The 24977-nt window shown below is 42.5% G+C and overlaps 1 protein-coding gene and 2 non-coding genes across 3 annotated transcripts; all 3 read left to right on the top strand.

Moving 5' to 3' along the window:
- Positions 1-11228: 11228 nt before the first annotated feature.
- Positions 11229-24166, top strand: rpl21 (ribosomal protein L21). The gene is made up of 6 exons (XM_041199889.1): positions 11229-11291; positions 11978-12056; positions 14375-14436; positions 15803-15915; positions 22433-22583; positions 24041-24166. Exons 2-6 carry the CDS (start codon positions 11990-11992, stop codon positions 24128-24130), a joined length of 483 nt encoding a protein of 160 aa, XP_041055823.1. The 5' UTR covers positions 11229-11291; positions 11978-11989; the 3' UTR covers positions 24131-24166.
- Positions 12664-12739, top strand: LOC121284554. The gene has a single exon (XR_005944516.1). It is a non-coding gene; the product is annotated as a small nucleolar RNA SNORD102 (small nucleolar RNA).
- Positions 20992-21122, top strand: LOC121284557. Its single transcript, XR_005944519.1, has one exon. It is a non-coding gene; the product is annotated as a small nucleolar RNA SNORA27 (small nucleolar RNA).
- Positions 24167-24977: the final 811 nt, after the last annotated feature.

Raw genomic sequence — 24977 nt, 5'->3', positions numbered from 1 at the left:
CCACTTGCCAGCTTTGCATATAGGTCTTTGATTTTTGGTAAGGGGTGTCTGTCCAACTTAGTCAATTTGTAATCTCCACAAATTCGGATGTTTTGTTTGGGTTTAAGTACGGGGACTATTGGCGCTGCCCACTCTGAGAACTGCATAGCTTGTTTTACGCCCAGTTTCTCTAATCTGTCCGGTTCATTGTCAACCTTTTCCTGCAATGCATAAGGTACTGGTCTTGCCCTCATGAATTGTGGGGTTGCCTCTGGGTCGACATGAATTTTTGCTTGCAGCCCCTGGATCTTCCCAAGTTCATCCATGAAGACTGAGGCGTATTTTTGTAGTTGCCCTGGTATCCCACTTGCTCTTAGCTGGAAAATTTCAGCCCATTCTAAAATAATCTCCTCTCACCAGTTTAGTCCCAGTAGACTTGGCCCTTCACCTGCTACCACCATCAAGGGTAGCTTTGCTAATTGGCTTCCGTAATGGACAGTAACTCTACTTATGCCTTTCACTTGGGCGTGTTCTCCCGTGTATGTCCTTAATTTGGCAGCAGTTTCTTCTAAATTTAGGTCATGTTCTCCATTCTTCAAATATTGGAAGGTATGCTCACCAATCACTGTAGTGCAAGCTCCTGTGTCCAGTTTCATACGAATAGGTCTGACACAGGACATCCACGGCGGAGGTGGAGGCAGTCTGCTGACTGCTACGCCCTGTCTGTGATGACTTTGGCGGGCGTCCTCTGGAGGGCCCTGACCTGCTTTTGGAGTCCTGCTGTATGGCAGTGGCACCCAGCTCGGCCTGTGGAGCTGGAGCTGCAGAGGTCACAGGAAAAAAAGGGGATTCAGATGGGCCGGACATTCCTGGAGTCAGCTGGATGGATGGCCCTGGGGGGGATACACGTGCTGATCCTCCTCCCTGTGGGTGCCCAAGGGCCTCTGGCTGACTCCTTAAGGAGAAGGAGTAGCCAGAGTGAGATCAAGCTGCTATGCATCCCTCTCATGTACACACTGTTGGAGGCCAACTATGGTATCAGCAGTGGAGTTCACTCCTGCACTGCTGTGTGGGCTGATGTCCTGGAACAAGGTCTCCGAGGTTGTGTTGACTTCAGTGTGTTGGCATGCCGGCGCTATGACCTCAGCCTGAAGGTGGATGGAATCCTCCATTGCGCCTTGCAATCTGAGGAGTGCAGCACACGTCCTTCTTGATGTTCCCGAGCCTGCCTTTGCAGCTCCAGCAACTGTGACTTGACTGGGCACAGAGCCTCGTTATTTGACTTGGACTCAGCAAATTTCTGGTCTCCAGCTGTCCTCCGAGTGCCGGACACCTGGGAAATCCATGCCACTTTCTGCTGCGGTTTAGACAGTGTGATGTGCTCACCAGATTGTGATCCCATGTCTATTCTAAAGCTAGGTCCCACTGAGGTGTATGTCTTTGCTTTGGTGGAGGGTGTGGGTGAGTGCTGTGACACAACTTCAAAGAGGGTTTCAGCAGATTCCTCTTCAGAGATCCGTTCACGGCTCTGGGTCATGGGTTCCTTCAGCTGTTTCCCAGATGTGCCTGCAAAAGCAAGGGGAGATAATTAGTGCATGGCAGTGACCTGTGAAACAGGACACATCACTCACATCATAATTGTCTGATATATGTTGCAATGCTGGATCCTCTATTGGTAGAGCACCACTGACCTCACCATCAGCACAGAAATGGTCCAGGTCCTCACCAGCTCGCTGGATGGCTTTATTTTCAAAGTCTGTGAGGACCATGATTTCAGGCATTCCTACATTGGGCTGTGACCTCTCTTGTTGTGCGCCAGCTTGTCCTGCATGAATAGAGATGGAGGGAGTGTAAACAGGACGCCTGCCAGACCAGAAATTTAATGACTTTTGAAATGAAATTTAATGACCTGCCTGGCATGAGTGGGTGGTGAGTGGTCCTATGGACAGTTTGAGGACAATGAAGGTGAGTGAGAGAGTGAATGGTGATGTCCCTTAAACTGGCAATGAGCGAAGGTCTTGTGGATGTGTGATGGGTTTGTGCATGTGTGAGTGCTTGAGTGGAGATTGATGAGGAGATCATACATCTCTTGCGGCACTGGGTAGCTGTCCTCTTTTTAAGGGCATTGGCACTAACCACCACTGCCACTGCTTCCCAAGCCAGATTAGTGAGGTTGCTGCCCATCTTGCGGCCAGAGCGGGCATAGGGGACACCCTGGCAAGCCTCTGCTGCATCCAAAAGGTGCTCAAGGGAACCTGGGAGCTGCAGTCTTTTTGCCCTTCAGGGCCATGTCTTCCTTGCAGCAGCCGTGGGCTGGAAGCACTGAGATGTTTGTTTGCGGCTGGACATCAAATATGGCGCTCGGCATGAGGAAGTGTTGGGGTCCACTGGTGGTCGAATGAGAGACTGTCCGCCTTGGAAACGGCGTGTTCCACAAGAATGCATAATTAATGCGGCAGGTTTGCGCCCATTGTGTGATATTGTACACTAGGTTGTTGCCAATGGCTTCTCAAATAGCTTTGTGTATGTATAAAGGCTCATACTTTTTCATCTCCCTCTTAGGGAAGTCATTAAATTTCTTTTGGCCTACATCTACATCCGTAGGACATTGGTGTTGCTGTTGATGGCCTCAGCCACCCCTCACTAAATTCTGAATGGCGTAGTCTTCCTGAAATAGGGCAACACTCTTTTTCTCACTTCCTGCAGCAGCTGCTCAACCACATCATTAAAAACTGCATGTCATTTTCTGCCTAGCATTCCTGGCTGACGTGGTGATTGATTACAATGCAGCTAAAAAATCTTTCCTTGGCAATTCAGCTTTAAAAATAATCTATTGGCAAAAATGATTTATCTGCAGCATATCAAGATATTTGGCTATATGTCAAAGGCTTCCAAAATCTTTTAATTTTTTTTGGGCTACAATGTTTCCTTCACAGGCTTTTGCGGTGCATATTCAGCAAAATAACACCGTCACTATGGGAGATGTCAGCAGAGTTGGTCAGCTGAGAAAAAGGAGAACTTTTTTTTTCCCAAAAATATACTTCATTCACAAAACTTCCAAAAGCACTGTTCAAATCTGACAATACATAAAGTGCAATACAGATCGGTTTCTTTCAATAGAGCACCTGAGGTCTCTCACTACTCTTGTACATTGTAAATATAACCTGTAAAGGCAATTACATTTCATGTCAAACATTCTCTGGTGCATAAGCTCGAGGGGTTTTACATGGTTTGAGCCCCTTGGTATGTTATGGTGGCGGGCCTTAGACAGTTGCCTTTCTCAATTGAGCTTCTCCAAGCTTTAGTCTGTCCCTCAGCACGTAGTCCTGGACCTTGGAATGTGCCAGACTCCAATACTCAGTCATCAATAGCTCTTTGCACTGGAAGACCAGCAAGTTTTGGGCAGACCAGAGAGCATCTTTCACTGGTCCTCAGCAGCAAATGACGTTTATCCAACCCATAGAGCACCAAGTCCTGTGTTATGGAGCTGCTTAGCGTGAACCACAACAAATACTTTGCATTTTTTTCCAGATCTTCTTTGCAAAGGCACATTCAGAAGAAGGTAGGCAACGGTCTCTCCTCCCCCGACCCCCACCACAGATGCCTCAAGTGTGGCACACAGAGGCTGTGAGATTCTGAACATGCAGAAAGGATATGACACAGAGGGCCTTTCTCACTACCAGCTAAGTTACATCATTGTACTTGTTTGCAAGTTTTGGTGATGAGGCATTACGTTAAATGACTTTGACAGTCGGTTCAGGGAATCATCTTACAGGTTCCACAATATCCTTTTCTTGCAGGCTTCAAGGACATTACATGCGGACCACTACCTGATATACTGGTGGTCAAAGGTGTTTTTATGTATAGACTTTCCCATGAGGATCAGGTGTTACGGCATGGTCCAACTAACTGGAGTGTTCCATGGCCATGTGGCCAGGCCCCATCCTTCGCAACACTGGGGACAGATAGCGACGCAGCACGTAAAAAAAGGAGAACCAGCACCAAATTGCACTTGAACTGACAGAGAAAGGCTCATCAATAACAAGTCCAGTAAAAGATGGAAGTGGTCAGTTAATCCAGCCCACAATCCAGCCACAACTGACACAGCTCAAAATCCCAGGAGTAAGCTTAGCAGTTGTTCAGTCCTGTTTTGCTGCTGACTCTCAGCGGTGGACTATTTACATGTCTGATGGGGTATGTAATTAAAGCCTCAAAAATCATGTTCCTCCTACCTTCAAGTTGTGTGACTTTCCCTAGATAAATGACATTACCTGTATCAGTAAAAAATTGGTGTAGTTTGCACTTAAACTGAAGTATGAATTTTCCTAAGGACAATGTTGGTTCATTCCGTTAACAGTATTGATTTATTTTTCAATTTTGCCTTTAAATTTAATCATTTTACATTTTAAATTCCATTTAAGCACCCTAAAATGGCAGCATGTTTATTCTCTTGGGAATTATTTTATTCTTGTCAGAGGTGAGGTTAAAATCAGGTTAAATCAAATAAATTCCCCAGTGTGGCAAGAATCTAGACACTCCATTTGTAGATTGTTGCAATGCACCAAGAAGTGATTTTAATGTGCTAATATCTGCAAATCCACTTACTCTTCTCCTATATCCTATGTCCTTGATATTCATCTGTATAATGTCAGTGTCCTGCATTAGAGGTGTGAGCAGGTGAAATGGGCAGACACATGGAAGATGAAATTCAATGCAGGAAAATGTGAAATTATTCATGTTAGTCGGAAGAAAAGAGGCAACATAAAATAAAGGGGGTGTTGGAACAGGGAGACCTGAGGATACATACACAAATCTTTGAAGGTGACAGAGCAAGCTGAAAAGACTGTTAAAAAGGGACCAAGATGATAGTTTTTGTTTTCCTAAGGTAAAACTGGAGGAAATTGTGGATCATCCAGGACTGGATATCAGACAAGCAGACTGACAGCACAGACGCAGCGGAGGCATTGAGAGAGGCATGGATAGAAATGGATGTCGTCAACGTATTTATTTGTACTGACACCACGGCTGGATTTTCTGGTCCCTTCGTGGTGGGACCTGTCACGGGAGAATCAGCGGCCCAGCCAAAACTCCATTGACTTTCAGCGGGGCTGGACGATCCTGGCAGCGGGCGGGGCCAAAAGAATCCCATCCCATGTCTTCAGATGATGTTGCCAATAGATGCAGATGTGGGGGTTGGGCAAGGATTTGATAGGTATAAGTACAATCAAGCAAAGGAAGTCCTACTCAGCTAGTCAACGGAGGTGAAGGGTGGGAGGAGAATGACAGTAGCAATTTTGAAAGGGATTGACTTAAAATGTCAGATAGCACGAGGGTGAGGAAAGAAGTTGGGTGGTCAGTAATTCAGTGGAAATAGAGTCAAGGAAGCAGGAAGTGAACCTCATGGAAAGGATGAGTTTGGAGTGGGCACGAGGGCATGTAGGAGAAGCTGGAGAAAGGTGCTTGTTATAAGGTAGGGAACAGGGGGACTTTGTGGGGATGGGGGCGGCATATGGCTTGGTGAACAAGTAGTTTGGGGGAGGGGTTGGGACAGACATGGCAAAGACAGCTGGAAGAAACCATTCATGGCAAAATAATTAGAAATCCCAAGACAGAATACAGAGTAAATGACTGTCATTTTTACCACTGAAAGCTGTTAGCAGCAGCGGGTGGCATTGTACTTTGGTAGTAGATTAGAGCCATTAAGATCCATATATTGTTCCTTTCATCAAATAACATATAGGTTGTATGTATCCAAATCTGCATGACCATCAGCATCACACCATCAATATCACATCCTATAGCTGGGTGTCAGGTACGCTGGAAGTTGCCATAAAGAATTTATCTTATGCCAGTCTATGATGGCATCCATATTTAATAGGAGTAGGCCATTTGGCCCTTCTAGCCTGCTCTGCATTTCAACATGATCATGGCAGATCTTTCAACTCAATTCCATCTTCCCACGCCATCCCCACATTCCTGCTTGCCTCAGTACAGAAAAATTTATGGATCTCTGTCTTGAATGTACCTAATGACAGTATCCACAACTCTCTGAGGCACGGAATTCCAAAGATCCACAGCCCCTTGTGCGAAGAAATTTCTCATGATCTCAATCCTAAATGGCTGACCATTTCTTCCATAATTATGACCCCATTTTTTAGATTCCCCAGTCAGGGGAAACATTTTCTCAGCATTGACCCTATCAAGCCTCGTAAGAATTTTACATGTTTCTATTAGATCGCCTCTCATTCTTCTAAACTCCCAGGAACATAGACCTAGTCTACGTAATCTCTCCTCATAGGATAATTCCCTCATCCCAGGAACCAGTCCAGTGAAACACCTCTGTTCTATCTGCAAACATGACCCTGAGCTTCCTGTCACTTGTCATTTCAATTCTCTACTTATTCCCACTCTGACCCTTTTGTCCTTGGCATGTTGTGTTCCAATGAAGCTCAAGCAAGCTCCAGGAAAAGCCCCTCCTCTTTTGACTCTATACTCTAGAGCCTTATGGACTCAACATTGAAATCAACAATTTTAGATCATGACCTCTGCCTCCATTTTTTTTTTTGCTGTCAGTTTATTTATTTTTTCACATTGTATTCGGACAGTTGTTATCCAGCCATTCACCCCATCTGGACACTTTTCTTTCTTACTTTACACATTATCACAAAACCTTCTGCCATTTGATCTCTCCTGCACTCCAAGCTATCTGACCTTCCCTTTTGTTCTTCCTTCCTCCCCCCTTTCACTTGTTCAAAGCCTATTGCATTTATCTTTCCTCAGTTCTCTTGAAGAGTCATTATTGACATGAAACTTTAATTCTGTTGCTCTCCACAGATACTGCCTGATCTGAGTATTTCTAGCATTTGCTGCTTTTGTTTCAGATTTCAAGTATATTGTTTTTGTACCAGTCTAGGAATCCTTTGTTGCACTCCCTCTAAGGTAAGTATGTCCTTCCTATGTAAGGAGACCAAAATTGCACACACTACTCTAGGTATGGCCTCACCAATGCCCTGTTCAACTGTCATAAGACTCCTTTACTATTATATTCCATTCCTTTTGTAACAAAAGTTGATAAATTATTTGCCTTCCTAATTGTTTGCTGTACCTGCATGTTAACTTTCTGTAGCTCTTGTAGAAGTACACCCAGCTCCTTCTGAATGCAAATATTTCAGTCTCTCTATCCAAAAACTTTTATTTTAAAAAAAATTTTTCTTACCAAAGTGGAGAATTTTACCATCGGATGAAGGGTTACCACACAGTAAGTGAAAGGGAAGAATCATGCAGGCACAGAAGCTGATGTCAAAGATGAGTTTCCAACTGCACTGGAACTCCAGCAAGGAAGGCAAACAACCTACACAGAGTGGCAATGCAGTTCAAACAATTTATTATCCCAGCACTGTTATGTATGCTGTAAATTTATTTTTCCCGCTTGGTGCTTCACTTCAGATTATGTCGGTTAAGTTTTCCTTTGAGGTTCTTCTCTAATGGGGAAGGGAAAAGAACTGGCTAGCTAATAAGTGTCTCTGAAGGCTCCTGGAATGAAGGTGGCTCTTTCTTTATTAACCAAAGTAGAGAAAACAGAGCACATTGGAAGGGAAGGATCCACTGGTTGAATTGGTAGTCCAAAGTCGAAAGGATAAAGGTGCTGTGAAAGGGCAGAGGATGACGGAGAATTGGTTAGAAAAGAAAAGGATTAAGGAAATGATAAATTCATTGACACAAAAACTCTGATTCAGTCAAGTAGCCACTCTTAGCTAGGTTATTGGCGCAGATTGCTTCAATATGGCAAATGGGACATTCGAACCAATTAAAAAAGTTCAATTTAGTAGGCAAACAGGAATATTTGCAATCAGCAATGAAAAAATGTCACAAAAAGCAGTCAAATTACTTGAAATTTTTGAAATCCAATTATCTGAAACCACATATCAGATGGCACATCATGCGACCTGCACAGTATTGGCCTACCCTTCTGTCTGACACCTTAGAAATAAGATGTGAAACCAAGACCCCATCTGCATTCTCAGACAAATGCAAACGATCCCATGGTATTATTTCGATAACAGAGATGGGGAGTTCTCGTGCATGTCCTGGCCAATATTTATTCCTCAACGAACGTCACTCAAACATTATCTGGTCATTATCTCATTCCTGTTTGCAGGAACTTGCCGTGTGAAAATTGGCTGCTGTATTTCCTACATTACAATAGTGACTACACTTCAAAAGTACTTCATCAGCTGTAAAGCATTTTGGGTATATCCTGAAGGTGTGAAAGGTGCTCTCTCAATGCAAGTTTTTCTTTCTCTAAGGTAGAATCAGGCAGGATTTAGATTGCTATCTGGTGGTTCCTTGCAGAAACATCCACTTTTTCCCACACTAGCACACCATGGCTGTACTGTGCACTAGATACAGCAAACACTTAGTCTAACTGCCTACAATGTCCTTCTTCGAAAGCACATCTCTGATCCACAACCTCGACCATCTAGAAGAACAAGGATAGCATGGGACCACCATCACCTGTCACATATAATCCTGAATTGGAAATATATTACCATTCTTTCATCATTGTTGGATAAAAATCCTGGAACTTTAGCCCTAACAGCATTGGGGAGTACCTTCACCACACAAGCTACAACGGTTTAAAAAGGCAGCTTACCTGTCCTTTCTCAAAGGCAACTAAGGATGGTCAATAAATGCTTATCGTGCCAGTGATGCCCTTAACCTAAGAATGAATTTTAAAAAGTGCATGCATGTCTGAGGAATCAGCTGTAAGGGCAGATTGTGCTTGTTGGGATCTCTTATGCCCACAGTTGAATACTCTGCAAAAGCATAAATATATGTGGAACAATAAAAATTCAAAGAAAAAGCTTGTTTGACAACATTGATAGGTTAATTTTAAGAATTTGAAATAGATTTCCTTACATTCATATGTGTGCAAGTTTAATTTCACCTCTTGTGTAATTCAGTTAAACATTACCTTACAGCAATTAAAGAGATAAGTAAAGGCGTGATTTCCTTCATTGTGAGTAATTCCATTTATAGTCATTTGGTTGTAGAGAACTTGAGTATTGCTTAAAAAAATACTTTTTTGTTGAAGCTTTTCGTCTTGCACTCATTAGGATAATTTGGAAGAATACCAATGTTATACTGTATGAGAAGAGTGCTGGTTGGCAAGTAGACTCTGGTAGAGTTGTTGCCAAGGAGAATACGCTAATTGATGGACTTACAGTTAACTGCCAAGCATTGTTTGAAATTTCAACCAGGCAGCTTCATTCTGACTGGTCAAGGCGTTGCCCTGAGGAATAAACCAGCGAATGGCTGTCACATTTTTTAGCTGATATAGGTGCAATGTGTCGACATGTTCTTTCTGTTTGCAAAGAAAAGGGTCTTGTGCATTAATATATGTAGGTTCCAGTACGTGCAAATGCACCACACTGCGAGCCCGAATGACAATCTTAAATCATTTATCAGCATTATTCTTAGCATATTGAGGATTATTTAGCAAATGTTGTCCAATTGCAGAATCATATCGAACATTGGACACTGTTTTGAGCTTTGCGAGCATGGACTGGTTGCATACTGTCTGTACCTTGCCCGTAGTGAACAGCGGAAGTGACATGCTGTTTGATATGATCTGTCAGTCTTTGAGGCATATGGCCTACATACCTAGCTTCACACTGGCATCATTTATACTGTGTAAATTTTCAAGTATTAAAGAACAGTACATAGATCTGTCAGCATGGAGGAAACGTTGGGAATATTGACACAAGATAGAAGAATGTTATATTTTAATCATTTGACAGTACAGAACTTGAATATTGCTGAAAAAAGAGACGTCTTATCTTTTCATCTTGCACTCATCAGGACACTTGCAAGAATACCAAGGGGGGAGGTGGGAAACAACAAATTATACTGTACGTGAAGAGAGTGCTGATTGCTCTGGTCCTAGACTCTCCCCTTGTGGGAGAGTCTAGAACCAGAGGGCATAATCTCAGAGTAAGGGATTGTCCATTTAAGACAAAGATGAGGAGGAATTTCTTCTCTCAGAGGGTAGTGAATCTGTGGAATTCTTTACACAGAGAGCTATAGAGGCTGGGTCATTAAGTATATTCAAGGCTGAGATAGACAGATTTTTAATTAGTAAGGGAATCAGGGGTTATGGGGAAAAGGCAGGAAAGTGGAGTTGAGGATTATCAGATCAGCCATGATCTCATTGAATGGTGGAGCAGACTCAATGGGCCAAATGGCCTACTCCTGCTCCTACGTCTTATGGTTGGCAAGTGGCATTGCCATGGAGAATGCACCATTGATGGTGACAGCTGACAGTTATTGATATTCTTGTGAGTGGCCCGATGAGTGCAAGACAAAAAGCTTAGACACGTCTTTTTTTTCAGCAGTACCCAGTTTTCTTTTTAGAAAATCATACTTTGAACCAAGTTGAGTGAAACAGATCAAGACTATGTTAAGCATGTTTTAACATTAATTAGTTTAACTCAAACCAGACCTATGCTAATTAATCACTAACTCATCTGAACTCCATCGCATCTTAGCTTATTTGCTGCTGAAATCCTCATTCCTGTCTTTATTTCCTTTCAAATTGACCATTCCAACACAATCCTCATCAGCCTCCCATGTTCCATCCTCCAAAAACTTGAAGTCATCTAAAACTCTGCTACCTATGTCTTAACTCGCGGTCTAGAATTCTCATTGTCACCCGTCTCCATGAATTCATCCATCCTTAAGCCTGCAACCTTCAGATATATCTGCATTCCTCCAATTCTGACCTCCAGTATCTCCGATTTTAAATGTGCCAGGCCCTTCACCATTGGTGATGGTACGTTTAGCTGCCAGGAAGGGGCTAATCTCTGGAATTCTCTCCCTAAATCTCTCCACCTCTTTTTCCTCCTTTAAGACACTCCGTAGGACCTAGCTCTTTGACCAAGTTTTTGATCATCCGTCCTAGTATCAAATTATGTTTAATAACACTCTTATGAAGCCCCTTGCAGCATTGTTAAGGATCCTTTACAAACATGTATTGCAGCTGAAAAAAATTTTAGACCGAACCTCGAATCACGTGACCATCAACGTTGCGGCTCCTTAAAACTATTTTGCTATGTATTTTTAAAAAAAAACGATCAAGTCAATGTATATTTGTGCAGTTATTAACTTAATGCAACATTAATTAATTGAATAAAATAACGTTCGAAAGAATATTTCATTTCCGATTAGGCACTGGGTTAGACAGCTCCGATTGCCATGTTAAGGCGGTTGGGGGTCCTTGTTCTCCCTTTCTGCCGAGCTCCGCCATCTTGCAGGTACTGGGTTGCTCAAGCTGTGCTTGGATTGTTAATAAAAAGAGGGGGGGAAAGCTGTGAAACTCGGCTCCCGGGTCTCGCTCACTGCTCATAATGTTGTAGAGAGCGAGTTGCAATGGAATGAATTCCGTTGGGCGGGTTCTCCCTGGAAGCGTGGAGCTCGGAACTCCCGAGTCGCCCCTGCGTCCTCTTTTTCGCCACATGGCCGCCCAGCCCGTGTCATGTGGGCCGCGAGAGGAACCAGAATATTCCACCTCACATTAATATGGGACGAAGATCGTGGTAGGGATGCAGTCAGGGGCCTGGGGCTCCAGGCGAAATCGGGCTGTGAAAGGGGCAAGTTTAAAGCGACGGGATAGAATCACGACCGCATCTGTTAATTCGTTTTAATCGGGCGACAGACACCTTTTTGAGTGGTTAGGATCTGGAATGCACCTGAAAATGGTGGGGGCGGATTCAGTCCAGCCCTTCAAAAGGGAGTTGGATAATTAACTGAAAAATCCAGGACCACGGAGAAGCGAGGGGGTTTGAGACTGGGTGAGTTGCTCTTGGCAGAAAGGTCTTCTAAACCATAACTATTCCATGATGTAACTATCCTTAGTAATAGTTCTGTGTTGGAGTTTGGCGTTTATTTTTGTGTATATGTATAGAATCCAAATCAATAACGTAGGTTTATTTTTCTTCAGTAAGGGTTCAAGATGACGAACACCAGGGGTAAGAGGAGGGGGACCCGATATATGTTCGCAAGGCCTTTCCGGAAACATGGTGAGAATCCTATTATAGGAGCCACTGATCTGTTTCTATTTAGATAACTTATATTGCTGTTACGTGCAGCGTTTGCTTGATATAGATATTTGAGCATTGCTGAAAAAAGACAAGCTTTTCCTCTTGTACTAATTAGTGCTAGACCGGAAGCTTCCACACCTCTTTTCAAAAGTCAAATGCTCAAAAGTTCTATCCTACCAAATGACTCTGTAGATATTTCTTAAACTTGTTATCTTTCCCTATCTGCTACTAGGCTGTGAATCAGCAGTCCTGTCTTTCTGTTGATGGCTTATTGAATTTTGGGCAAGTCAAATTAATCCTATCTTTGATCTGGGAAATTAATGTAATGAAGGAGTTACTGGATAGTGATCAGCACTAGAAACACTGATGTGAAATCGGGTTCACCTCTGCATTGTTGGCTACATTTGGTTATTCAAAGCAGACTAATCATGCTGTGCACTTGAATGATTTGGGGTTCTGGCATGGAGGGGAGGTTGACTTTAATGAACTCTTCTAATTACACTTAAGCCTCTTGTGTAAGATATTAGTGTGATGGTTTATGATATTCAGTTAATTATGCTAGTATGTGGGTTTCGGCTGTATCTGGTGCTCAATGATGAATGAACTCCGATGATTGCCTTCTGAGACAAGATGAACAAGTTATTTCACCGGCACTGAGAGCAAACCAGAATTATTTAGGGGGTGTGAGTGAGGTAACTCGTGTAAAAGCTATGAGTACCTTATTTTGTCCTCAGGACATCACAGCACTTTATAACCAATTAACTACTGTTTGAAATACACTATTTTATCTTCAGTTTTCTCCTGGAGGGCTTGGGGACTCACCTGGAACCCGATTTCACATGAGAAATTGAGATTGGTTGGTGGCAGGATGTTCAATTTTGGAAATGGTGGGGAATGTCAAAGCTGAGCCTGATCCATCCAGCATGTACACTTCAGGATAGCAATTAGGAGCTGAAACATTGTGTAATTGTTCACTTCTGTGAGTCAAAGCAATTTATAGTAGCTCACTTGCCATACTGAATGAGGAACTGAGCCTGTGGCTGTTAACATGTTCCCTTTTATTTTGTTTAATTGAATGTTTTGATTTTGTAGACTTAGTCTTTGTGGCACAGAACAAGACCATTTGACCCACTGAGTCCATTCCAGCTCTCTGTAAAGCCATTCAATCGGGCCTATTCCCCTGCTTGAGCCCTGTCGCCCTGCAAGTTTATTTATATTTAATTCAAGTTCCTATCCAATTTCCTTTTGAAATCATTCATTATCTCTGCTTCCACTACATTGGTAGGTGGCAAGTTCCAGGTCATTGCAACTTGCATAAAAAAAGTTCTCCCATATATCCACCATCAGCTAGTGGAAACATTTTTTTGTCTACTTTATAACCTGTCATAACCTTGAGCATTGTATCAAATCTCCCCTCAATTTCATTTGCTCCAAGAGGAAAACATCAGCTCTTAAACCCTATCGTGAAGCTAAAATTAGTCATCCCTGAGCTATTCTCAGAAACCTCTTCTATAATCTCTCAAGAAGCCTCAGATTCTTTTTCAAATGAGCAGAACTGAACAGAATATCCTAGTTTTAGCCTAACCGGAGCTTTCCAGACTTTCTGCATAATCTACCTGCTTTTGCACTCTGATTTTTATGAAGCCTAAGAAACTATGCTTTGCTAATTACTCCTTCAATGTGTCATGCCACCTTCAAAGATTTACAGACTTGAGCCCCTTGGTGTCTCTGTTCCTGCACACTCTTTGGAACGATGCTATTAAGTCTGTATTGCCTCCCTCTATCTCTTCTGCTGCCAAAATGCATCACCTCGCACTTGCTGTATTAAATTGCATCTGCAGTTGTCTGCCACACCTCCGGGTTTGGTATGATAGGCAAATTTTTGAAGTTTACTGTGTTTCAGTATCCAAGCTCTAGCACTGAACCTTGGAACACCACTGTTTACTATCTTGCTGTTTTCTGCCCTTAAGCCCAATTTTTTTCCAAGCTGACACTAACCCTCCCATTCCATAAGTTTCAGTTTTGTTGACTGGCCTTTTATGTGGTACTTTGTCTAACATTTTCTTAAAACTCACATACCCAACATCCATTGTTTTCCCTTCAACATTCACTGTTACTTCATCAAAGAATTTAGCTAGATAGCCAAGCACGATCTGCCTTTTATAAATTCATACTGGAATTGTAATGTCTTCATATACTCTGTATAAAAAGAATCCACTATTGCATCTTGTCTAATAAAAAGTCATTGTGTCTTTTGTTGAATTGTGAGTGTTAAAATGGATGTGCTTTTTTCTTAGGGCCTGTTCCTCTTTCTACTTATTTCCGTATCTACAGGAAAGGCGACATTGTTGACATTAAGGTATTTAATACTCATATGATGGCCATTACATCTTGTGCACTTTAAATCAGTGAAATTGAGTGAAAAGTGGGATGCTCAGTGTTTTCTAGAAACCAGTAGTGTTGCTGTTATCAGTACTCTTAGTTGACTATATTTGAGTAGCATTTCATAAGATAACTGGTAATTCATGGGCTGACACCCCATTTCCCTATTTAAGCATCTAATTGTTAAATAAATTAATGGTTTTTGTCTTCATTCTGTCTGAAAAATCTAACGTTCACTAATTCCCTTTAGGGAAGATGATCTATCCTTAGCTGGTTTCACCTACATGTGACTGCAGATCCACAGCAATGTGGTTGACTCTTAACTGCCTTTTGTAATGGCATAATAAGCCACTCAGTCCAAGGGCAATCGGGATGGACAATAAATGCTAGTCTTGCCCGCGTCTCATGAAAATAATTTTAAAAATCCGTTCAATATCTTGATCACTTCTGAATAACTTCTCAATTTTAAATTTTGAGCTTACATTTTCTATTCCTTTAATCTATATACTTCTGCAGGATCTCTGTGCAGAAGTGGTGATCATAACACTGAGCTGTATGGCACTCTAATGTAAATTCCAATAAATAAACATTCCCAAGATTAAGCCATAATTCATGGCACTTTAAACTTATTTAGCGGACTTTTCTGAGGCTTGGTCTAGTGCCCTTTGGAAGTCCAGGATTTTTCATGGTTTGTCTCCTGCACAAAAAGATTTTTGAGGATTGTCAAGTAGAATTGCCCCCTTCTGCAGCATGTTAAATTCTGTTTACTAGTACTTATGCTAGTTTGGCTCTTTTAGACTAATAATAAATTCTGTGTATATTTGAAAGACTAATAGAGGCATGTTCGCATGTGTTTTTCAGGAAATTACTTTCCAGCAGACAATTTGAAGGTCATAACCTGGCCATTTCACATGGCAGTTTAATAAATGTTCTTTGCTGTAGTGTAAAAATTGTGATTGTACAAGTGTTCTACATTCCTCCCATTCTAACCTCGTGTGCACCCCCAACTTCCTCTGGCCCACCCATTTGCTGTGCCTTCCCTCCCCACATCACTTTGCCTCTTCGCCTCTCCCTCTTTTTGACATTGCTTAAAATCTATGTCTTGACTTAAATTAAGCACTTCTGTACAACTGGAGAAATTTTTTGAGTTATCTTCAGATTGCATTTTCCACATTGCAAGCAGTTTTTGATACCAGAGAAAGCTGACAGGTTAAAAGGAACATCTTTATGCTTAGTTATGTTAAACACGGTTTTTCTATTTGATTTTCATTGAACCATGCATTAGAGCTTAGATTCAATTTCAAAACTCACGAGTAAGAACTGAACTGTTACTTTCCCCATAGGGCACAGGCACTGTACAAAAGGGTATGCCCCACAAATGTTACCATGGCAAGACTGGAAGAATTTATAATGTTACACAGCATGCTGTAGGTATAATTATCAACAAACAAGTCAAGTGAGTATAAACAGTTAAAAATTTGTACTTGTCTCATGCTTTTAAGTATTGAAAATAGTCCCAAAACATTGCAGAGGTCTGATCAAAGAAATGGGCACCAAGCCATGAAAGGAGATATTTGGGTGGCTAAGCAAGCAGTGGATCTTAAGAAGGCTTTTAAAGGAGGAAAGATGAGATTGCCATTGAAGAAAGAGTGCACAAGAGGTCAGAATCAGGAAATGAAGAGTTTACAAGAGCTGGAGGATGTTAGGCGAAGGCTGAGGCCATGAAGGGATTTTAGAACTGGGAAGAAAATTTTAAATTTGATTAGTGATAATCACTAATGAGTGATTAGAAATAATGGATGGACTTTGTGCAAGATGGGATATAGACAAGAGAATTTTGTATGAACTGAAGATAATGAAGGGTGCAGGGCCAGCAGGAAAACATTGAATAATCAAACCTGAAGGAGACAAAGCCGTAAGTATAATCAGTGGTAAGCAGGCTTAGATGGGGGCAGTGGTGAGCAATGTTCGAGATGGGTGGTACATGGTGGTGGTCTTGATAATGATAGGAATTTTTGGGTCTCAGCTCAGTTAATCCAAGAGCAGGTCAGAGGCTAGGAATCGTGTGATGAGTAACTCATCTCCTGACTCCCCAAAGCTGCCCACCATCTACAAGGCAGAAGTCAGGAGTGTGATGGAATACTCCCCACTGGCCTGGATGAGTGCAGCCCCCACAACACTGAAGAAGCTGGACACCATCCAAGACAAAGCAGCCCGCTTGATTGGCACCACATCCACAAACATTCACTCCCTCCACCACTGACACAGAGTAACAGCAGTGTGTACCATCTACAAGATGCACTGCAGGAATTCACCAAGGCTCCTCGTGGCTTCCAAACCCACTACCACCTAGGAGGACAAGGGTAGCAGATAGATGGGAACACCACCACCTGGAAGAGGCTGCAAACAACCTGGTTCAGCCTGAGATGGTGGGTGGTGTGCTTAAAACAGTGGAAAGCCCATACAGAGTTTGTGTCAAAGACTACAAGATGATTGCCATCCTGATATTGGAAGAGTTTGCAGCTTGCCTGAGACTGGATGTTAGACAAACATTGAGTCAGGGAGAGATGAAGCTGAGTGTCAGTTGGCATACATGTGAAAATTGACTTTTTTGTAATATGCTGCCAAGGGGCAGCACGTAGCCAAGGGCAACAAAGATAGATTCTTGGGGGATCCTGGTAATGGTATCAGGAAAGGAAGAAAAACCATAGCTGGTGATACTCTGGCTACACCAGTTTACAGTTATATCATGCCTGTACTATCCTGTGGCATTTCATAGAAACATAAATCAGGCAAAACTTTACTCTTTAGTTGAAGTTTTTAAAATTCATTTATGAGATGTGGGCTTCGCTGGCTGGGGCAGTGTTTATTACCCATCCCTAGTTGCCCTTGAGAAAGTGGTGGAAAGCTGCCTCCTTGAACCGCTGTTAGGAAGGGAGCTCCAGGATTTTGACCCAGCGACAGTGAAAGAACGGTCAAGATGGTGAGTTGCTTGGAGGGGAACTTCCAGGTGGTGGTGTTCCAGTCTATCTGCTGTCCTTGTCCTTCTAGGTGGTAGTGGTCGTGGGTTTGGCAGGTGCTGTCTTAAGGAGCCTTGGTGAATCCCTGCAGTGCATTTTGTAGATGGTACACACTGCTGCTACTGTGCATCGAAGATGGAGGGAGTGAATGTTTGTTGATGTGCCAGTCAAGTGGGCTGCTTTGTCCTGGACGGTGTCCAGCTTCTTGAGTGTTGTGGGAGCTGCACTCATCCAGGCAAGTAGGGAGTCTCCATCACACTCCTGACTTGTGCCTTGTAGATGGTGGACAGGCTTCGGGGATTCAGGAGGTGAGTTCTCATCGCACGATTTCTAGCCCCTGATCCCCTCTTGTAGCCACAGTATTTATATGGCTAGCCCAGTTCTGTTTCTGGTCAGTGGTAACCCCCATAATATTGATAGGTGGGGGATTTGGTGATGGTAATGCTGTTGAACATAAAGGGGCGATGGTTGGGTTCTCTCTTGTTGAAAATGGTCATTGCCTGACACTTGTGTGGTGCAAATGTCACTTGCCACTTGTCAGCCCAAGCCTGGATATTGTCCAGGTCTTGATGCATTTGGACATGGATTGCTTCAGTAGCTGAGGAGTCACGAATGGTGCTAATCAACAGCGAACACCTCCACTTCTGATCTTATGATGGAAGGATGGTCATTGATGAAGCAGCTGAAGATGGTTGGGCTTAGGACACTACCCTGAGGAACTCCTGCAGTGATGTCCCAAGACATCTCAGCCCTCCAAAAACCACAACCATTTTCCTTTGTGCTAGATATGACTCCAACCAGTGGAGACTTTTCCCCCTGATTCCCATTGATTCCAGTTTTGCTAGGGCTCCTTGATGCCATTCAGTCAAATGCTGCCTTCATGTCAAGGGCAGTCACTCTCGCCTTAACTTGGGAGTTCAGCTCTTTTGTTCATGTTTGAGCCAAGGATGTAATGAGGTCAGGACTGAGTGGCCCTGGCGGATCCCAAACTGGGCATCAGTGAGCAGGTTATTGCTAAGCAAGTGCCACTTGATAGCAGCTTTGATGATCGAGAATAGTCTGATGGGGCGATAATGGACCAGGTTGGAATTGTCCTGCTTTTTGTGTACAGGACATACCTGGCCAATTTTCCACATAGCTGGGTAGATGCCAGTGTTGTAGCTGTACTGGAATAGCTTGGCTAGGGGTGCAGCAAGTTCTGGAGCACGAGTCTCCAGTACTATTGCCGGAATATTGTCAGGATCCATAGCCTTTGCAGTATCCAGTGCCTTCAGCCATTTCTTGATATCACGTGGATTGAATTAAATTGGCTGAAGACTGGCATCTGTGATGCTGGGGACCTCTGGAGGAGGCTGACATGGATCATCCACTCTACACTTCTGGCTGAAGATTGTTATGAATGCTTCAGGCTTATCTTTTGCACTGCTGTGCTGGGCTCTTCCATCATTGAGGATGGGGATATTTATGGAGCCACCTCCTCCAGTGAGTTGTTTAATTGTCGTCCACCATTCACAACCGGATGAGGCAGGACTGCAGAGCTTAGATCTGATCTGTTGGCTGTGGGATTGCTTAGTTCTGTCTATCACATGCTGCTCGACATGCAAGTAGTTCTGTGTTACAGCTTCACCAGGTTGACACCTCATTTTTGGGTATGCCTGGTGCTGCTCCTGGCATGCCCTCCTGCACTCCTCATTGAACCAAGGTTGATCCCCTGGCTTGATGGTATGGGTAGAGTGGGGGATATGCCAGGCCATGAGGTTACAAATGTTCGAGTACAATTCTGCTGGTGGCCCACGGTGCCTCATGGATGTCCCGCCTTGAGTTGCTAGATCTGTTCAAAATCTATCCCACTTAGCGCGGTGGTAGTGCTACACAACACGATAGAGGGTATCCTCTATGAAGGTGGGACTCCATCTCCACAATGACTGGTCGCTCCTACCGATACTGTCATGGACAGATGGATCTGGTGCAGGCAGGCTGGTGAGGATGAGGCCAAGTTTTTCCCTCTTGTTGGTTCCCTCACCACCTGCTGCAGTCCCAGTCTTGATCACTCACTAGTGATGCTACCGAGCCACTTTTGCTGATGAACATTGAAGTCCCCCACCCAGAGTACATTCTGCACCCTTGCTACTCTCAGTGCTTCCTCCAAGCGATGTTCAACATGGAGGAGCACTGATTCATAAGCTGCAGGAGGGTTCCTTGCTCATGTTTGACCTGATGCCACGATACTTCATGGGGCCCAGAGTTGATGTTGAGGATTCCCAGATCAACTTCCTCCCGACTATACCACTGTGCCACCACCTCTGCTGGGTCTGTCCTGCCAGTGGGAAAGGACATACCCAGGGATGGTGATGGTGGAGCCTGGGACATTATCTGTAAGGTATGATTCCATGAGGATGACTATGTTAGGCTGTGGCTTGACTAGCCCATGAGACAGCTCTCCCAATTTTGGCACTAGCCTCTAGATGTTAGTACGGAGGACTTTGCAGGGCTGAGATTGCCCTTGTCGTTTCTGGTGCCTAGGTCGATGCCGGGTGGTTCTCCGGTTTCACTTTTTTTGACTTTGTAGTAGTTTGTTACTGCTGAGTAGCTTGTTAGGCCATTTTAGAGGGCATTTAAGAGTCAACCACATTACGGTGGGCTTGTAGTCACATGTAGGTAAGGACGATAAATTTCCTTCCCTAAAAGACACCAATGAGCCAGATGGGTTTTTACAAGAAGTCGACAATGGTTTCATGATCATCATTCGACTTTTAATTCCAGATTTTTATTGATTTAAATTCCACCATCTGCTGTGGCGGGATTCGAACCCTGGTCCCCAGAGCCTGGGTCTCGGGATTACTAGTCCAGCGACTACCACTACGCCATATCCTCCCCCTCAGTAATTGGAGATGACATAAAATCTTGACTAGACAAGGGAGGTGGTTTACTGAACGTTTTGGAGGATGGGTAAATTGGTAGAAAAATCTACGGAGGGAATCCTAGAGTATATACTAGTGCAGATGCAAAAGTGACAAAACAATGGAGGATTGCAGCATTCTTGTAGGTTTGGAAGAGGCAGCAGAGTTTTAGGTGAGCTTCCAGTTTATGGAAGGTCGAGGGTGGGAGTCTAGTCAGGAGAACATTGAAATAGTAGTCTGTGACAAAGGGCTTTCAGCTACAGGTAGGCTTACGGCTGGGCTGGTGGCAGACAGTGAAACCCTGTCTTTGTGGTGGAGAAGATATGGGATTGGAAGCTCTGCTTAGCGCTGGATTGAACACTGAGGTTGTGAACAGTTTGTTTGTCAGAAAACCTTGGTTTTCTGGGGAGGGGGAGATGAAATTGGTGAGAAAATGGTCTGGTTTTCCCCATGTTTAATTTGGAGGGAATGACTGTGTTCAGAAATAAATGACAGGCCTGTCCACGTCAGCTGAAAGATTGTATGTTGACGGTCCAACAATGAGGTAAATGGACCAGATTGACGGAATTGAGACTTTGGCTTAGGTTGTTGTGTGCTGTGTAACGGTTTTGTGCCACCCCTCTCACTTTGCTAGTAAGACGTGTGGTGTCTCTACTGGCCATTCAAATGGGGTAAAAAAACATGCCCTTCTAAAAACCCAAGCATATTTATATTTGACTTGGTTCCTGTCCGAGGGGACATTTTTAAGAGTATTGGAGGAAATAAATCTTGCTGTGACGGCTCAATATGTCATTAAGACGAATCGTCTTATCCTAAAATGATACACTTTCATAATACTGCACTTCTATGTATCATTTTAGCTTACTACTGAGACGCTACTGTACTTGTACAATGAAGTTCTAAATATATATTCGGTGTGTTTTTTTTGGTGGTAAGTTTGATGAGTACTTTAACAATACTGGTATACAATAATTTGACAAGGATTGGAATTCAAATTTATTATAACAATAAACAGGCAAGAGCTTTATTTAATTCGTCAACCTCCATGATGACAGGAAACAGCAAAAATATATTTTTTCAATGGCAATTTCATAAAAACTGCATTATAACAAACACCCTGCATTTTGTAACATCCATCACAGTAACTTTCATGATATTCATGTAACTTGCAAAAATATGAAATGAGCTGAACTTTAATCATATTCCATAGCCTTTCTGTTCAGATGATTGCAATCAAAAGGATGACCAGTGCTGTACTTCAAAAGGCAAATAAACAAGAACAGTCAGGAATTAACATTGTCTTGCCGATCCTGATAAGTCATTACATGCTAGGATACCAGCTGTGACGTGAACATTACTGTGCTTTTGCTAGTCTTGCATCTTGCCAGTCCTTTGTGATGCACCTATTTTGTTTTCAGGGTTATTGTCTAACCCTGTCAGATTGTTTCCACTGGCTTATAATGCGTTATCCTAATTGCATTGAAGTTGATTTTCAAATGTCACATATTGGTGCCCATCTTTTAAAAACTAGAGTTGAATCATCACAAAGAGAATATTGCTTGATGTGCCCAAAGTTATCTCAGTTATATCTATCATATATATTCTATCAAATGCTAAATTCTAATGCCCTTTACTCTTAACATTCGTATTGGGTCCATTTAAAATTTAACCACTAAAAGTTCTCCAGTATTGAAAAAGTACTCATGCATCTTATTGTGGATGGTTATTTTGATTTGGCAATGGCTTATCCAAAATATTTAAGCTTACATAATGAATATGATGTAGGCATTGAAACTTAAAATTTGAGAAGACCTTGCACTGAAGAGCCTCATTGGAACTTATCACCTAAACTTATTATAATATAAATCTAGAACCACATTACAATTTAAAGCTGATCGACTTGGATAAGATAGGGTCTAAATGCAGTTATGCTGTCTTTATAAGAGAGCCCATTTTTACATTGATGTAAAGGTCTCCAGGTATTTAAATTATGAATTTTAGTTGATGGTTTTTTAGTGGTACTCTGAATTCCTTGCTTTGAATCACACCCTAGGGGCAAGATCCTTGCCAAAAGAATCAATGTGCGTATTGAGCACATCAAGCATTCAAAAAGCAGGGACAGCTTTCTGCAGCGTGTGAAAACGAATGAAGAAGCAAAGAGAGCGGCTAAGGAGAAGGGGACCTGGGTTGAGCTGAAACGCCAGGTATGGCCTCTAGGTCACCATCCAAAACACAAGTGAAATGTTACCTGAATTAAAGCTAGATACCTAAAGACGTGGCCATCACGTAGTTTGTTACTGAAGTCTACCTGCTGATTTTAGGCAGCTCAAAGCTGATGATCATTTGTGAGTGGTGGGGGGGGCAGGTCTGAATTTTTGAATTCCTGTCATGGCTGTACTGCTGCTCAGACTGTACCAGCAATAAATGAATAAATGGACCTTTGACTTTGAACTGAGATTTATGTAATAAGAAAATTGGGGAAAAAATTAACTTGGACTAAATGAGATTTTTTAAGGACAACTGAAAGGGTGCAAAACATTTGTTGGTTAAGTGTGATGGCAACATAACTTTTCCTGCAATTTCATCTTGGTTGATTTCAAGGCAGTAGTGCAATATTGACGAATGAGGTGATAGCAAATATAACACTGGACAAAAGTTAAAACATGCACTGTTTCAAAATTTTCCTTTATAATCTACCTGGAAAATTAAACAGTCTTGTTCTTTGGTAGTCCAAAACCTTGAGTACTGCTGAAAAAAGGCGTCAAAGCTATTCATCTTGCACTCATCAGGACACTTCAAGAATACTAATATAAGGGGAAAACAATTTATACTATGAGAAGAGAGTGCTAATTGGTTGGCTAGTGGACTCTGGTAGAAGTGTTGCCATGGAGAATGCACCATTGACGGTGACTGACAGTTAACTGCCAAGCATTGTTTGAAATTTAAACAAGGCAGCTTGACCCTGATTGGTCAAGGCATTGCCCTGAGGTATGAGTCAGTGAATGGCTGTCACTTATTTTGTTTAGCTGAAACAGGTGCAATGTGTGTACATGTTCTTCCTGTCTGCAAGGAACAGGGCCCCATGTATCAATACAATTAACACTGGCAGCCAATTAAGTTTCAGTTGGGCTTGCAACGAGGCACATTGCATGTACTAGAAGCTACATATATGAATACGCAGGGCCCTATTCTTTGCAGCACATTTTTCTCATAGATTATAAACTATTGTTTTCCCCTTATATTGGTATTCTTGCGAAGTGTCCTGATGAGTGCAAGACAAAAAAACTTTGACATGTCTTTTTTTCAGCAGTTTTGTTCTTGTTTTCTCCCTGCTTCTTTCATATGCTGAAACATTCCACTCCTGGCATTACACTGGCAAAACAGCTTAACTCGCGGCTGGTTAATGAACACTTGGATGTTAAAGCTGGGAGATGGAGAAGAGAGACATATTCATTGAAGTACAAAAATTGTAGCTAAACTAGTGAATGATTTTTGAAGTGGGTTAATTTATGGATTGGATATGCTAGTTTTGTGCCTCTGATTGTTAGGGTTTGTTTTCGGTTTCGATTCTAAGCAGAATTTTGATTCATTTAAGGGCAATATGGCTAAATAACAGAATAACAATACCAGTTAACTAATGTGCTGATTTTCTACTTTGCAGCCTGCTGAGCCCAGAAAGGCACACTTCGTACGAACCAAGGCAAACAAGCCGCAGTTGCTAGAACCAATTCCGTATGAGTTCATGGCATAATTTTGATACCAAATTAAATAAATTTACTGTGTCTAATTTTGTATTGATGTTCTGCATTCTTTGCCAACTTTCACCCCCTCCTGTTAGAACATTAGAAGTGGGAATAAGAGTAGGCCATTCAGCCCTTGGAGCCTGTTCTGCCATTCATTGAGATCATGGCTAATCTCCTAATCCAAAACCATTTTTCTTGCACAATCCTGGTATTCCTAGATGTTGTTAACATGTAGAAATCTTGCACATACTCGGTGACTTGGCCTCCACAGCCCCATGGGCAGAGAAATCCAAAGATTCGCTGCTTCTGAGTGAAGAAATTACTCCTCATCTCAGTCCTATATGGCCTGCCCTTTATTCTAAGACCCCCAGTCAGGGGAAACATCCTTCATTTACCCTGTCGAGCCCTTAACAATTTTGTATATTTGAATGAGATCACCTCCTCTCATTCCTCTAACCTCCAGAGAATAAAGGTCCAGTATATTTAATCTTTCCTCCAACCCAGGAATTGGCCTGGTGAACCTTTGTTGTATTCCTTCTATGGGAAGACCAAAACTGCACACACTGCTCCAGGTGTGGTCTCAACAAGGATTTATTTAATTGCGGTAAGACATCTTTCCTACTCAAATCCTCTTGTAATAAAAGATCAACATGCGCCTTAATTGCTTGCAACTACACTACAGACATTAAATGTTAATTTTCAGTGACTCATGAACAAGGACATCCAAGTCCCCTTTGAAGTTGAACACTTCCCAGCTTCTCTCCATTTAAGAAATACTCCTGTTTTTCCTACCAAGTGGATAGTCTCATGTTTTTCCACATTGTATTCCATCTGCCAAATTTTTGCCCACTCACT

The sequence above is a fragment of the Carcharodon carcharias genome, chromosome 11, assembly GCF_017639515.1.
Source record: "Carcharodon carcharias isolate sCarCar2 chromosome 11, sCarCar2.pri, whole genome shotgun sequence".
NCBI lineage: Eukaryota > Metazoa > Chordata > Chondrichthyes > Lamniformes > Lamnidae > Carcharodon > Carcharodon carcharias.
This window is presented reverse-complemented; position numbering and strand designations above follow the sequence as displayed.

Excerpts from the sequence above, each read along its gene's own strand:
- rpl21 (XM_041199889.1), top strand. The coding sequence starts at position 11,990 with ATGACGAACACCAGGGGTAAGAGGAGGGGGACCCGATATATGTTCGCA. Across the intron at positions 12,057-14,374 it reads AAGGCCTTTCCGGAAACATG|GGCCTGTTCCTCTTTCTACT; the intron begins GTGAGAATCCTA and ends CTTTTTTCTTAG. Across the intron at positions 14,437-15,802 it reads GCGACATTGTTGACATTAAG|GGCACAGGCACTGTACAAAA; the intron begins GTATTTAATACT and ends CTTTCCCCATAG.